The 16,021-nt window shown below is 40.2% G+C and overlaps 1 protein-coding gene across 1 annotated transcript; it reads left to right on the top strand.

Annotated features, from left to right (window-relative positions):
* Positions 1-6,237: 6,237 nt before the first annotated feature.
* Positions 6,238-12,891, top strand: LOC149823227 (protein NRT1/ PTR FAMILY 5.6-like). The gene is made up of 4 exons (XM_090019992.1): positions 6,238-6,406; positions 6,503-6,720; positions 8,631-9,187; positions 11,889-12,891. The coding sequence occupies exons 1-4, from the start codon at positions 6,283-6,285 to the stop codon at positions 12,769-12,771; spliced, it is 1,782 nt and encodes a 593-aa protein (XP_089876118.1). The 5' UTR covers positions 6,238-6,282; the 3' UTR covers positions 12,772-12,891.
* Positions 12,892-16,021: the final 3,130 nt, after the last annotated feature.

Consider the following 16,021-nt stretch of genomic DNA (forward strand, 5'->3'; position numbering starts at 1 on the left):
CCTCCGCCACTGTCCACGATCATCACTAAGATGGAGAGTACTTTTCGTGGCCAGCAAGATATCAATTTTTTTTTACATTTACATGGAGAAACAACCCCAGGTTCAAAGACCTAATCGTGCTGACTTCGCTGGGAGTAGGGATGGCAGTGGGGCGGGGCGGGGGACAAGGTCTCCACCCCCGCCTCGTCTCAGAAAATTAACCTTCATCCCTGGTCCATCCCCGTGGCGGGAGAGACTTTGGACCTCCACCACTGCCCCGCCTCATTCCCGCCCCGCAACCGCCACATCCCCGCCACATCCCTGCCCCATCCTTGCCTGGTTGGATCAGCAAAGGAAAGGGAAAATGCTTAGAGAGAGAGTCATCCCCCGGGCGATGGCTCTGTTTCTGATAGAACCTAGACACTCGCATGGCTCTTGGTAGAAACCAGAAGTAGGGATGCACCCTTGATGGCTGGCGTTGGAAGAAGGAGTAATAGTGGCTCTTAGCACTCCGGCAACCCAAAAATGGGAGTTGTAGAGAAGAGGAGGGAGAAAGGAAGAAGGTTACCTGGCGATAGTCGAGGTTCCCGACGTAAGTGACAGCAACATCGGGCTCGCAGCAACGGTTGATTTCTGATGGTGGTGCGACGATGGAAGAGGCTGTGGTGGTCAGTGACAGTGGCTTCCGATGGTGGCACAATGGTTGGCTTCTGACTAGTCACGGTGGTGGTGCGGCTCTGACCAATCTGCAAACGGAGAAGGATCCGAAGGAAGGAAGAGCTTACGCGGGGAGGTAGAAGCGGGAAAAATCAGGATGTGTGAGAGGGGAGGTGAACAAAAATGGGGAAAGGGGGTTTGCGTTAGGGTTTATCGAGGAGAGGGAAGGACGGAGATGGGCCGGGGGAGGGACGGGGGAAAGTGTCAGTCCATCCCCGCCTCCATCCCCGCACGGGGATGAATTTTAACCTTCATCCCCGCCTCCATCCTCGTTTCATGCCCTCCATCCCCGGTCCAAACGGGGCGAGGCGGGGCGAGGCCCCACTTTTCCTTGGTCCACTGCCATCCCTAGCTTTGATTAGTCTACTTTAATAAAGCATAAAAAGGAAACATTGAGAAACATGTCATAGAAAATTCACATTCAGTGATAGCTCTTAGAAAATGTGGATGAGATAGCGTTACGTGGTCAAATAAAAGGTGCCAATAACATACTTGACCAACTGTATGAGTTTTGAGATATTAAGAATTTATTTTAATACAAAATATTCTGGTTCTAAGAAGTAAAGCTCCCAAGGAGTCTTTTGGACATTATGGCAAACCATCTAAAGACTATCTAAAAAGATGGCTGGTTCAATAAAACCATGAAAACTTATAAACAAACAAAATTCCATCTTTTTGAAAAAAATCAGCAAAAAGAAAAAATTGTTATTTTGATAGAAATATTTAGAGCACAAATAATTATATTTTCAAAAAAAAAAAAAAATCTCCCAATGCATGGATCCAATTTTGTTGAATCTCATGTTCACATGACATTGTCTTGGATTTGAATGCCAAAGTTCCTACATCCTCCCTTGGTTTTTCAAGGAAAATTTCATATATATATATATATATATATATGACCCTTTTTAACCTCATTTATTAAATTTAAAAAATTATAACCTGTATACTCTTTGCTGATCTTTTGTAAGTCATTTATTTAGCCTTAATTTTTTTCTTTTGTCCTCTTTTTTTATGACCAGAAACCCTTGACGCAGCGAGGGAAAACCCTGGGTAGTGCCCCACGACCACCTTGCCTTACGTGGCCTACATCTGAAAGCTACCACACACCCGTGCGCCAGCAGGGTTTGATCCGGCGCCTTCATCTCAGTGCCCTCACAACTACCCCGCTGGCCGCATGGCCGACGCCTGTGGTGGTTGAATGTAAAAACTTTTAGAATATGCTCCCCGATGGACATGAAGAACTTTTGGTTTTACGCCAAAAAAACTCGGCGAGAGAGATGGTTTTTTCCGGTTATCCAAAAAAAAAGAAAGAGATTCTTTTTACTCTTCTAATGCAATAAATTTTATTCAGCTTTTAAAAAAGAAACTATTTAAACAGGGCAAAGGTTTTTCAAAAAGAAAATTTAAACAGTATAAGTTTTCTCAAACAATGGAATTTTCTATGCAAAGCTCAATTCATTCTTTTATCTGCAGCTGATATTTTCTTCTACAGTAACAAGGGAAATAATTTTCTCAAAAGAATAACAAATAGAATAGACAAATTTTCTGCTTCATGCATTTAGTTTCTCCATTCCCTTTCCTTCCCAAACCTAAAATGCATTGTAAATAACAAGTGCAAGATTTATGTCTTCCCATTTCTGTTTGCCAACCTCTTAAATTTTCACATATTGCTCTCTCTCTATTCTATCTTATCCTTGGAGTTTACTTTAATTTGCAACTTAGTGGCAAATCCAATCTTTGTTTGGTTGGCCAATCCACCAACTCAAATATTAAATTGTTGCTTTAAAGAGAAAATCTTAATCTGATTCCCCTCCCACCACCACCACCACTGAGCCACAAGAGTCCACAAAGAAGATGAATATGCATAAGGTCGACCATGAGAATTCTAGTTACCTAACTGGGCAACATATGGTACTTGGCAATAGGAGGGCTCAGTCCTCTTGGATAGGGGCAACCGTGATTTGTCACCTGACAAGGAATGATTACAGTTCAAAGGCCAGTGCAGCTGACCCTTGCTAAGTCCGAGCTGGGTACAATCTTCAATGGGTAGAAGAGCTCTGATGATTTTACCAACCGAAGGCCTGCCAAATATGTAGTTGATGATTAAAAAAAAAGAGAGAAACAGGAAGGAGGATGGGAAGTAGGGATGGCAGTGGACCGTGAGGAAATGGGGCCCTCCCCGCCTCGCTCCGTTTGGACCGAGGATAGAGGACATGAAACGAGGAATAGACCAGGGATGGAGGTTAAAATCAAAACTCGTGTAGGGATGAAAATGGGTCTCTTGCCCCTGCCCGCTTCGCCCCACCCTGCCCCACCCTCAATCCTTGTTAAGAAAATTACTATTATACCCTTATATATATATATATATATATATATATATATATATATATATATATATATATATATATAACCCTGACATAAAACCCTTTTTCGAATCTCTTCTCTCCTTCATCTCCTTCCTCTAACAAGCCACGAGAGCTCTTATTTTTATCTTCTCCTTCCTCCTCTAACGGTTGAAGGACTGGAGAAATGGGGCCTTGCCCCGCCTCGCTCTGTTTGGATCAGGAATGACAGACAAGAAACTGAGAATGAACCGAGAATGAAAGACATGAAATCAAAACCAGTGCTGGGACGAAGGTGGGGATGAAGGGCAAAATTTTGAGACGGGGTGAGGGTGGAAACCTTGTCCCCCACACCCTAAAGTATACTTGTCAAGGGAAAATACTGTGTGGATTTTAGAGAATTTATAGAATTTGTCTTAGTTTGTTCTGCTCTTACTTCCCCCAAAATAGTGACAACTCAAACTCCAGGACCTTGAAGAAGTCATTAGCCTAAGAAAATATCATCATGAAAAGTTTGAAAGGGGCCTTCTTTGTCTACTGTAGTCCTATTTTAGCCCAACTTTAATTGGTCAAATGCAACATAAACCTTTCTAACACTTTGTTTGTCAAGAGTCATGCTGGAGAATTTATAGAATTTGGCTCCACCATGTGTTTATGCCAGTTCAGCTTGAACTTACTCCAAGTGATGACACCTGGTGTGGGTATGGGCCCTCAGGGATGTGATCAATGGTTCACACATTAGGTTGGATATTCAACTGAATCCAAATCCATTTAGTCAGATTAAGCAAAGAATAGAGTATCCAATTAACTATTGGATCCAGATTGGGTTTGAGGTTCAAGTCTGAATCCATATGAGTACTAGTCTGAACTGAATCTGAATCAGGTTGATATCCATATTTGATCATATGTAAACACACATATGATTAGCTATTTTATGTTAGTTGGATCCAAATTTGTTTCAAATCTTTTTCATTTAGATCTGAAATTAATGCAAAAACCAATTAGGTTAAATTCAGTAAACTTTGCATCCTTACCTAATCCGGCCCGTTTACAAAAGGCGATAGAAATTGAGATGAATAATAATAAATGGAACTAAAGATAACAACAGATTTAGAAACTCTGCTCTTTAACACTTCTATAATCATAATTTGTGATCTTCTGATGATTCTGGAATCAACATGCCATTATAGTTTTAATGAGAAAATAGAGGACATCTCACAAGTTCGAAACCCACGGGTGGCGTATCTTGCTGTAAGGATAAAGCTGCTGTACTCTCCCTTTGGCAGGGAGGACCTCAAGGTTTTTTATACCAACCAGAGGCCAGCCAATGTGCGGTCGGTGATGAGGGGTTTCCCTTGGAATATCCAAAAAAAAAAAGAAAAGAAATTAAATAGAGGCGTCTATTACAACATTGTGTTGTGAGGAAAAATATCAAGATATTTTGAAAATATCACTACATTTACATTTTTATCCACAATATGTCAAGAATAATGCCTTTTTTATTTGAATATATCAAACATTAAACTAATTATGTTAATCTTAACTACATCCAACTCAACGAAAGGGTCAAAAGACCTTTAAAAGTAACTATTTTTTAAAATACATGGTTGCTTTTTAAATTAAAGCCATTGGTTTAAAAGTTATTTTGGTCACTTTGAACACTTGAATGCAGCCACATCATTATGATTAATTTAATGTTAAATAAACCCCTTTAAAATGTATACATTTTATTTTTTATTCCTTCATATTTTTCCATATCATTTATTTATTTGTTCTTTGTTAAAAAATTATTATTTTTGTTTTAGAATAAGTAAACTTAGATTTTATTAATCATCATAAATGAGAACTTAACGACCCCAAGTGTGGCAAAAAGTACAGGACAACAAACTAAAATAGGGTGAAGCCACTTGCAATCTCGGTCAGGACAACATCCAGTAAATTTTTTTTTTTGCTACACCCCTGTTTGCCCCACCCCCCCTCACATGAATCCTAGCTACGCCACTGGTTTCGCTCCTTTCAAACAGACCACCATGCCATAAGCAACCAACATCTCCACATGACTGTCTCCTGCTGGTGAGTTACTGGATGTTGTAGTCAATGGGAGAGCCACTTAGGCTATGGTGGACATTGGTGCCACTCACAATTTAGTTTGGCAGTGTTGAAAAGGAGGTGCCTAGCGAATGATTCCCATCGTACCCAAAAATTATGGTTAAAAATGGACAAAAGATAAACAAAATGAATTTTTGGAACACCCATTTCTTGATTTATCTTAGGCATGTCGGCAATGCACCACTACAAAAAATGCAAAGTTTTGGTAATTTCATTAGTCCAAACTCGCAGTGGACCGGGGGAAAATGGGGCCTCACCTCGTTTGGACAGGGGACGGAGAACATGAAATGGGAATGGAGGTGAGGAGGAAGGTTAAAATCAAAACCCGTGCAAGGATGGACTTACATTTTTTCCCGTCCCACCTCATCCCAATCTCTGCCTTGCCCTGCCCTCATCCCCAATCCTTCTTTAAGAATGGTAATGGACTTAGGAAAATCGGGGCCCCACCCCAGAGCCGTACCTGTGTTTTATGAGGCCTTAGGCGGAGGGAAAAAATGAGCCCCCTATTAATAGTAGGAGTTCGGGGCAGCGCCTCCGAATTTTTTTTAAAGAATCAAAATAACAATAAAATGGGCCCCTAAAATTTTTATGGGGGAGCTCGGGCCTTAAAAATGGGCCCCTAAATTTTTTTTTTGGTCCGAGGGGCCCTCAGGCCCAAGCCTCATTGGCCTCTTTACAGGTCCGTCTCTGCCCCACCCCCCACCTCGCCCCATTTGGAAAGGGGATGAAGGTTAAAATCCAAACCCGTGCGGAGATGAAGTCCAGATTTTGAGATGGGGGTGGAGACCTTGTCCTCCGCCCCCTCCCACCCCCAAGTCCACTGCCAGCTTTTACTGATATGTGGAATTACTTCTCTGCCATTCAGCTTCCATTACCAACAGCATCCTTGACCCCACACCCCCCTTAATGCATCTTAATGCAGTCATATCATGGACTTTTAAAAGTTGGCCATAAGATTTCCATAAAGTTGGGGGTTCAATAGAATAAAGGAAAAAAAAAAAAGGCATAATGAAAAGAGGTAAAAAGGGGGGTTAAAAAGTATGGAATAAACCTTATAAATAGGCAGCATGCAATCTAGTTCCAAGAGTGCCCAAAAGAGCAATTTCATACTCAGCAAGCTTACATTACATTGGCCATGGAGCCTGGAAGAAAAGAAGTTGGTGACAAGAAATGGATTCATGATTCCTCTGTTGATTACAAGGGGAGGGTTCCTCTTAGGACCTCCACTGGGGGATGGCGAGCTTCACTCTTCATTATTGGTATATATAGACAGTCTGATTTGCCTTTTTTTTCTTCTTTTGTACTATCATTTCTCTTTGTTAAAGCTTCTTCTTTTTGCTTTCTCTATTGAAAAGGGATTGAGGTTGCTGAGAGGATAAGTTATTATGGGATAGCATCCAACCTCATCATATATCTGACTGTAGTACTTAAACAAGATGTGAAAACAGCAGCAAAGAGTGTGAATGATTGGGTAGGAGTGACCACTGTGGTGCCTCTTCTTGGTGGTTTTCTGGCTGATGCCTACATGGGTAGATTCTGGATGGTCTTGATTTCTTCTGTAATATACCTAATGGTAATGTTCCTTTCACTTCACATACATACCTTGTGCATATAAACTGCTTGGTGGCGGATCCAGTAAAACACTGGGTGAGATTAGCAGCGTTTACAACCACAAAACCCACCCCACTGTGGGATTGCTAATCTCACCCAGCTTTTTACAGGATCTGCTCTCCCATTGTGCACGCTGCACCTTTGAGAACATATAGGTTGAGACGCCTGATCCCAATCGCCACAAGACCAAGATATGGCAGACCAACACCGATATCCTAATAGGATGTGGGTGTTGGAGTATTGAGAGGACCTTTTTTTAGTAGGAGAGGATTGATCGAAAAGGATATACCTCTGATGTATTACTTGTCATGCTCATTGTATTGGGATTGGGTGATATTGAAAATCACCACCAATGATGATTTTTTCAATATCCACCATACATTATGGTGGCACGGAGCACCATCATGAGGAATCCTTTCGAGCTGGCTTAAGAGCAATTTTGTATCAGAGGGATATTTTGGCAGTAGAGACATGCCCTCGGTACAGGATGTGTGGTGGATATTGAGAATCAGCACTAGTCGAGATTTTCAATATCATCTGGTCCCAATGCCCCAGATAAGTGTCATATTCTTACTTTTCCAAAGAATTTATGATAGCATACTTGACTTGCTCTTGATTTCTTCCATTGTTTACCTAATGGTATTGATCTTTTGATTTCACATGCAGGAAAAATGTTTGATACCCTTGTGGATACCAAAAAACCCCTAGTTAAATATTTTTATTTTTTTTGTATACCCAAATATGATTTACATGTTTGGTTTAGTAGAAATCAACCCTTGGATCGTATTTTTCTGATGTATATATCAAAATTTTGAAAAATCAATGGCCTACAATATATTATCGTCAACCGTAAAATAAAAATCATATTTTTTATGTACAAAAAATGATCTGCTGAAGGTAACCATCGGGTCAGATTTGTGAAAACCATTCTTGTCAGTATCAGTATAGGCCCCGTATTGTTTGGCCAACCATTCTGGTGAATCCGACGATACCGATACTCAAGTGAATCATTCGCCAAAAAAGAATTAAAAAATATCATGTGTCAATCAGAACGTGACACATGATAAAGCTGTATATTAGAATAATATTAATAATAATTTTAAGTATTTTTTTACATTTTATTAAAAAATAGCCAATTTAGAGGTGAAGCATAGCGATTTTCTGCCTATAGGATAGGTACAGGCCGATACACACAGATACTGACAACATAAAAACAACTTTCTTCGTATTCAACAGGAGTTTGGAACTCACGAAGGTGGCCAATATTTTTCCTCACAAGCATACCTTGTGCCTCTGTGACAAATATCGATAATATTGCAAGAAATTGCTTGAAAGTTTAAAACGGCAATTTCTCTTGAGTTTTTCAAAGCATGACAAATAGCGGGAGATTTACATTTTTAACAGATATTTATCATAAAAACTCTCGAGATTTTTATTTTTAATTGTATTTTATTTATATGTTTTTTTATTTAGCTTTTACTGCTGAGATTTTGCCAAAAAAAACGAGATTTATGAAAATTTTCAAAATCTTGTTTTTTACTGCCGATATTTTGCCATTTTTAACTTTTGTCACTATGCCTTGTGCATGTACACTTGGTACGATCGTTCATAGGATGAGACACCTGATCATGCAAATGCCAAGATATGGCAGACAAACACCAATATATACATCTGATGTGCGCTTTGAATCATTAAGATGACCTTTTCTGAGTACATCTCACACACACAAAAGTAAAGTTTCTTCTGGGTTCAATAGTTCATACAGTACAAATCCTTAATAACTTTTACCACATCATAGCTCTTTTTCATATTAAAGATTTGATGGTTATAACAAGAATTATTAATATCTTGTTGTGGTGTTGATTGAACCAGGGGCTAAGCCTACTGACCCTATCAGAGTTCATTCCATTCCTCAAGCCACCAACATGCAGCCTTACCAGCAAAACATGCAACAAATCCACAAGGGCACATGAGGTAGCCTTCTTCTTAGCACTGTACCTCATCTCCTTGGGCACAGGAGGGCACAAACCTTCACTAGAGAGCTTTGGGGCAGACCAGTTTGATGATGAAGATGATGATGAGAGGAGGAAGAAGACCTCTTTTTTCAACTGGTGGTACTTTGGGCTTTGCAGTGGGGCTGTGCTTGGTGTGACTGTGATAGTCTACATAGAGGACCGTGTGAGTTGGGGTGTTGGGTTTGGTGCACTTGCTGCTATAACAGCCTTAACCATTGTGATCTTGGTCATTGGGGTGCCCTATTATAGGTATAGGGTGCCCCAAGGGAGCCCATTGACACCCATGTTGCAGGTTTTGGTTGCAGCAATAGCCAAGAGAAAGCTGCCTTACCCTTCTGACCCTTCACAACTCCATGAATTGGTGACGCCCGGAGGTACAGGGAGGAGGCGCCTGCTTCACACGCCTAGGATGAGGTAAGCTTGTGCAGCACAATGACTCAATAGAACTCCCCTGTTTGGATAGTCCCACAGGAATTACTTTGCTTTTGGGGGATGTGCAGATCGGGTGACGTAGAACAAATCACCATTCTTTAGTGTTTTGTCCTTTTCATCACCCAATCAAACTACCTGAGGTTGATTGACATCACGTAGGCCAATTGGGTGGGCTGCATATATATATATATATATATATATATATATATATATATATATATATATATATATATATATATATATATATATATATATATATATATCAAGTGTTACGGATGTGATCTACATGGTTTGCTTGGTAGAAAACTTGTTTTGAATCATAATTAGGTTTTTAAAGGGGTAAAAAAAATCAACGGCCCACAATGTGCTCAAATTTCATAATTGAAGAGATCATATTTTACATTCGAAAAGGATGATTCTTAGCAATCAAAGTGATTAGATTGAGTGGATACAACTTACACATGATTTCTAGCTCATTAGTTCCTTACCTACATTAGTAGCATTATATATATATATATATATATATATATATATATATATATATATATATATATATATTCGAGCTGGGTCAGAGGTCCGTTCAGGCCAAATTTACCAGCCCAGGCCTGACCCATGGTGGCTGGGCTAGGTCGGCCCAGTGCCCACCTCTAATTAGCATGAGCCTCACTTTGCACAATGAATGGAGGCGATGATTGGCATATCACCTTATCCATTCTTAGAGGAGGTTTGGGTAGGATATCTGTATAAATTCAAATTTATGTGGTAGGATCCTTTTGATTACTGAATTTGGATTTAGTTTAGATTTTTACATCTGAATTTGAACACAAACCAAATCTAAATCCAAACTATATGTGTATATTTTTCAGATGAGTGGAGCCCTTGTGAGACAAATCCAAAAGATTTTTTAATCTGAATATATGTAAAAGTTATTTTATCTTTGTCAGATTCGGACTCGGTACTGTCTTTTTCAATCTGAACCCAAATCCTGCTCTGAATCTGATTCACAAAGATCTGATCAGGTTAGATTCAGTAAAGGCTACATCAGAATCGAATCAAATCTTTACATCCTATATGAGAATAAAGAGACTAATAAAGAGAGTGCCTTTTGTGCATTGTGATGGGAATATAAACATTGAGATGTATCTGGCCATCACTTGGCTCACAAGTTGAAAAGAAGACTGTTTTTTGTAAATTGCAACTGGGGGTGTAAAAGGCATGGATTTGGATTAGATATCCTGCCAAACCCTAATTGTTTGTTTGGATTCAAATAGAAGAATTTGTATCCAATTGGTAATTGAGTCAGCTTTGTTACTTTACATTAAAATCCAAATTTGAGTACGGCACTGGATTTGGCTAGATTCAACACTGATTACATATAAATTTAGATCTGACTAGTGCATATTGTTGATTGGATCAGGGTCCATTAATAAAGCATTTCTCTATCAGACCACCAATCTAATTAGGTTCATCCGGTTATATCCGATCGACCTGTCCAACCCATTTACATCCCTAATATTTGCAAACAGCCAATACCAGCATATAGCCTAGCGATTTCAATGGGTCGGGTTTGACTAACTGATCAGCATTTAGCCGGTATCCAATAAGATCTATTGTCTATAGGGTTGAATCTGGTTTTAGGTATTTGCATCCCAAGAATGAAAAATGAAAATAAAGCTAATTGGACCAAGTTTATCATCGCAATATATTCAGCATCATACCTGACAAGCATTAAAAGTCAGTTGGATCTGGATCCAGTAACAGCTATCCCTTCAGGTCCAGGCCCAACCCGGTGTGTATGTAGGATTTGGCAATGCCCACCAGGTTAGGACGCCTGTCCTCCCATGGGTCGGTAATGTCATTGGCACCTACTTAATCGGAACTTGGGTCAGGCCCGGGCCGGGTCTGGTATAAAATTTTACAAACTATACATGGATCCATGTATTAATCAAACCTTCAGCTCCGGACCCGAGTCTTAATCGGATCTTCTTATTTATCACCATACCCAGACCCTATAGTGTTTCGTCCGGATAAACCCGACCCGTTGACACCCTTATACACATGCCGACTTGACCTGCCTCTAAGCTGGACCCAGATGGACTTAGCTCACCTGACAGCAGATTTTCTTCAAGGGCGTTATGGAACCACCCATGGGAAGCCATTTTCATGTGAAAGGGCCTCTCATGCGAGAAAGTTGTTCCCCAGGAAGGGGGTGTGGGGCACTGTTTTCTTAAGAAAACGGGAGTGGTGCATTTATTAAGTTGGGCCCACCACTTAGTTCTCATGGAATGTTCTTTCACCCTTTTTGGGAAATAGATCTTCTTTCTTACATAAGAAGTGGGGTAAAACAAACGCTCCCTTGAAGGTAATGGGATCTGATCATGCATAGTGACAAATATCGTGAGACTTATTAAAATCTCCCGAAATATCACGAAAAATTGCCTGAAAGTTTATCGAGAGATTTTTATTTTTAAATGCATTTTATTTATATTTTCTTATAAAAAAATATTTATTTATATTTTTTATTGCCGAGATTTTGCCCAGAAAACTGCGAGATTTATGAAAATGTTCAAAATCTCTAGTTTTTAACTCCCGAGATTTTACCGTTTTTAACTTTTGTCACTCTCAACAACCAAAACACACACACCAATTAATATCTCACTGTAACCAGTACAACCATTTGCAGGTTTCTTGACAAAGCTGCCATAATAGAAGAAAGAGAAGGAAACATGCAAGACAGCCATTCAAACTACAAGAAGCACGATTCATGGAGGCTAGCAAGCGTAACGCAGGTAGAAGAGACCAAGCAGTTGCTGTCCATCATGCCCATCTGGCTCTCCACCCTCCTCTTCGGGATGTGCGTCTGCCAAGGCCAGACCTTCTTCATCAAGCAAGGCGCCACCATGAACCGAGCGATCACCCCCCACTTCCAAATCCCGCCCGCTTCCCTCCTCGCGCTGGCCGCGCTCTCCATGATAGTCTTCGTCTCCATCTACGATCGGCTCCTCGTTCCCTTCTTCAGGAGACTCACAGGCAATGAGAGAGGGATCACCATCCTTCAAAGGATAGGCATAGGCATGGCCATCTCCATCGCCTGCTTGGCCTCCGCTGCTCTAACAGAGAAGAAACGCAGGGATTCTCCGCAACCCATCAGCGTCTTCTGGCTCTCTCCCCAGTTGATTCTCTTGGGGATCTCTGATGTCTTCGCTTTGGTGGGATTACAGGAATACTTCTACGATCAAGTGCCTGACAATATGAGGAGTCTGGGGATTGCTTTCTATCTCAGTGTGGTTGGTGCTGCGAGCTTCCTCAGTAGCCTCTTGATCACTGTGGTGGATTCCATGACTGGCAGAGGTGGGATCAGTTGGTTCGCAAAGGATCTCAACAACAGTAGGCTTGATAACTTCTATTGGCTGTTGGCTGCAATGAGTGGGCTCAATTTATGTGTCTATGTGAGCTTCGCAAGGAAGTATTCCTACAAGAGTATGGACAAGGGTCACAAGGGAGCGGTTGGGGACTCACTTGGTGGTGGTGGTGGTGCTGGTGGTGAGTTGAAGACGATGCCGTAGAATTTTATGAAGTTATTATCATCATCAGTAATTTAGTATAATAAACAGCTTTTGTACCGTTAATGCATTGTTATTATTTAGCCTTTCTGGTTGAAGGAAACAGCAATCTTATTTGAGAAAGAGAAATGCTACACCGACACCTAGGGGGGTGGGTTTTTAGCTTACCACCTACCGATTTGCACCAACCATAGTGACAAAGGTTTTTTTCGGCAAAAATCTAGTTTTTCAAAAACTCGCGAGAAATTGAAAAATTTTCATAAACCCCGAATCTTTTTTGGCAAAATCTTGGCAATAAAAAAATAAATTAAAAAATATAAAAATTATTTTTATAAGAAAATATTAAAAAAATATTTTAAAATAAAAACAAACAGTTTTTTCAAGATAAATAGCCGTTTAAAACATAAATATCGTGTTTAAATCGTGGTATTTATGTTTTTTCATAAATCTTGCGAGATTTTGAAAATCTCCCAAAAAATTACCATTTTAAACTTTCAGGCAATTTCTCGCGATATTATCGCAAGATTTTCATAAATCTCACTATATTTGTCACTATGGCACCAACTGCAAGGTTCCTATTATTTTTTTACTCATAAAAACTGCTCCAGTTGCAAAGCGCTAGCTGCGCTGGCTGCCATACTTATGGTCTCTGTTCATGTTAGCTAAAACTCGAGGGTTTACCCCTGGACCCAAGGAGTTGTCAAACTTTGGTTCTCGCAGGAAGGTGACGCCCATGGGATTTAAACCTAGACTGCCCGTCAAATGGTCTAGGCCCCATCCCCACTACACCAAACCCCTTGGGTCTAAGTGGAAGGTTTATATTGCTAGAATCAATTCTAACTGGCAGAGCAGGTTTTATAGAAAAGCCTGTGAGCAGTAGTTTTTTAACTTTTTTATTAAATATATAATGCAATGAGAGAGAGAGAGATATAGAGCTCTTTATTATATGTAGGGTCGGTAAACGAACTGAGCAACTCGTGGTTTGACTCTGTTCTCTTCATCTAAGTATTGGGTCCAACCCTATCCCTCATTAATGGTGTGGGGAAGTGGAATAGCCACCCACTACTTCCCATTAATACAGGAGAAGTTAAAGGGCCAACCCTATTCCTCCATTAATGATGCGGGGAAGTGAAATAACCACCCACTTTTCATTAATGCAAGAAGTTGAAGAGTCAAAACCTCTTCGGTTTCTGGAATGAGTTTAGAAGACTCACATCTAGAAGACTCTATGTCATCTATAAATAGGGGTGTAGGGGTTGTGTGCTGGTGGAAGAAGAGCAGAGTGTTGTGAGCAGAGTGACTGTGTGCAGCGTGCAGAGAGAGAAGAAGTAAGAGAGAGTATATAGAAGAATGTTCAACACCACACATTGATCCTCAGAGAGAGGTGTTGGTTGTGGTGTGGGTTTTGACTCGGGTGGTGCACCCGAGAGGTAATCTTGTATCCCTCTCTTCCTATAATTTCTTTGTTGTTATTCTCTTTAGATTTGGGCAATCTATTGGACATTGTACTCTCTACATTGTACTAACTACTCTTATTATAGTGGATTATTCTCTCTGTGCTCCGTGGATGTAGGTCGGGTTGACCGAACCACGTAAACCCTTGTGTTGTGATTTAATTATGCCTTTATTAAATCTTATATTGCTTCCACAAAAAAAATTCTTATCTTCATTACTCAACAAGTGGTATCAGAGCTGGTTCATGAAAAGTTATGCCTTCTAAGTCAGTTAGCTCCAAGTTTGAGGTGGAGAGGATTGATGGCAAAGGAAACTTCTCTTTATCGCAAAGGAAACTTCTCTTTATTGCACAACAAGGGTTGCACAAGGCCCTTGTCGGGAAGGCGAATAAGCCAGAGACCATGACCGATGATGAATAGGATGATCTTGACTTGAGGGTCGCTGGTGTGATTGAGTTGTGTCTATCAAATGAAGTCATGTGTAATGTGATGGAAGAGATGACATCGACGAGATTGTGGTTGCAGCTAGAGAGCCTCTATATGACCAAGAACTTGTCCAACAAGTTACAACTCAAGAAACAACTTTATAGTCTTCGTATAAAATAAGGTACTCTCATTCTTGACCATCTTAGTGTGTTTAATAAGATTATTGCTGGTCTGTTTAGTCTGGATGTTAAACTTGAAGATGAAGATAAAACTTTGTTGTTACTAACCTTATTGTCACCATCTTATGAGCATCTCGTGACAACTATAATTTATGAAAAAGAAACATTGGATATGAAAGATGTCACAAGTACACTCATTTCAAATGAAATTAGGAGAAGACCATCACCAAATGAGGATTCTGGTGAAGGATTGATGGTGAGTTCATCCAAAGGCAGGGGTGGGTCAAAGGACAGGAAAAATGACCGCAGATATAGAAGTAAGTCCAGGTCAAGGAAGGACATCACTTGCTACAATTGTGTAAAGAAAGGACACTTTTAGAATCAATGCAAAGAGCCAAAGGAAAATCAGAAAAAAGGGAAAGAGACAGAATCATCAGAAACCAAAGAAGATGCCACAACCACAGTTGAAGGTGAGCTTGTGATTTTGTCTACTACTAATGATCCATGTATCTGTGTGTGTCAGGATACAGATTGGGTCATAGACACAAGAGCCTTGTACCATGCCACACCATGGAGAGAGTATTTCAGTACATATAAGATTGATAATTTTGGTGTTGTCCGAATGGAAAACACAAGAACGTAAAAAATTCTAGGGATTGAAAATATTTATCTCCATACCAGTCTTGGGTACATGTTGGTGCTCAAGGATGTCAGACATGTTCCAGACTTGAGGTTAAATTTGCTTTCAGTAGGAAAGCTTGATGAAGAGGGCAGAAGCAGTATTTTTAGCCGAGGACAGTGAAAACTCAACAGCGGGTCATTGGTTTAGGCAAGATGAAAGAGATGTTGTACTCTTTACAAGATGCAAGGAAAGGTATGCAAGGAACAATTGAATACAGCTGAGGACTCTTCTATTGATTTGTGGCACAGTCGATTAGGCCACATGAGTGAGTTTATATTGATGTTTGTGGTCCTCTGAGAACAAAAATTGTTAATGATTTTACTGATGTGAAAACTTTCAGTGGTGCACTTTATTTTGTTACTTTTATAGATGACTTCTCCAGGAAGGTTGGGGCATTCCCTCTAAAAATCAAGGATCAGGTTCTTGATGTATTCAAGCAATTTCACGCTATGATTGAGAGGAAAACATGAAACAACAGAAATGCATCAGGTCAGATAATGGTGGCAAGTACA

Source organism: Nuphar pumila, chromosome 10, assembly GCF_984573655.1.
Source record: "Nuphar pumila chromosome 10, dmNupPumi1.hap1.1, whole genome shotgun sequence".
Lineage (NCBI taxonomy): Eukaryota > Viridiplantae > Streptophyta > Magnoliopsida > Nymphaeales > Nymphaeaceae > Nuphar > Nuphar pumila.

Coding starts and splice junctions, on each gene's coding strand:
- LOC149823227 (XM_090019992.1), top strand. CDS start 6,283: ATGGAGCCTGGAAGAAAAGAAGTTGGTGACAAGAAATGGATTCATGAT. Junction 6,407..6,502: donor AGCTTCACTCTTCATTATTG/GTATATATAGAC, acceptor TCTATTGAAAAG/GGATTGAGGTTGCTGAGAGG. Junction 6,721..8,630: donor CTTCTGTAATATACCTAATG/GTAATGTTCCTT, acceptor TGATTGAACCAG/GGGCTAAGCCTACTGACCCT.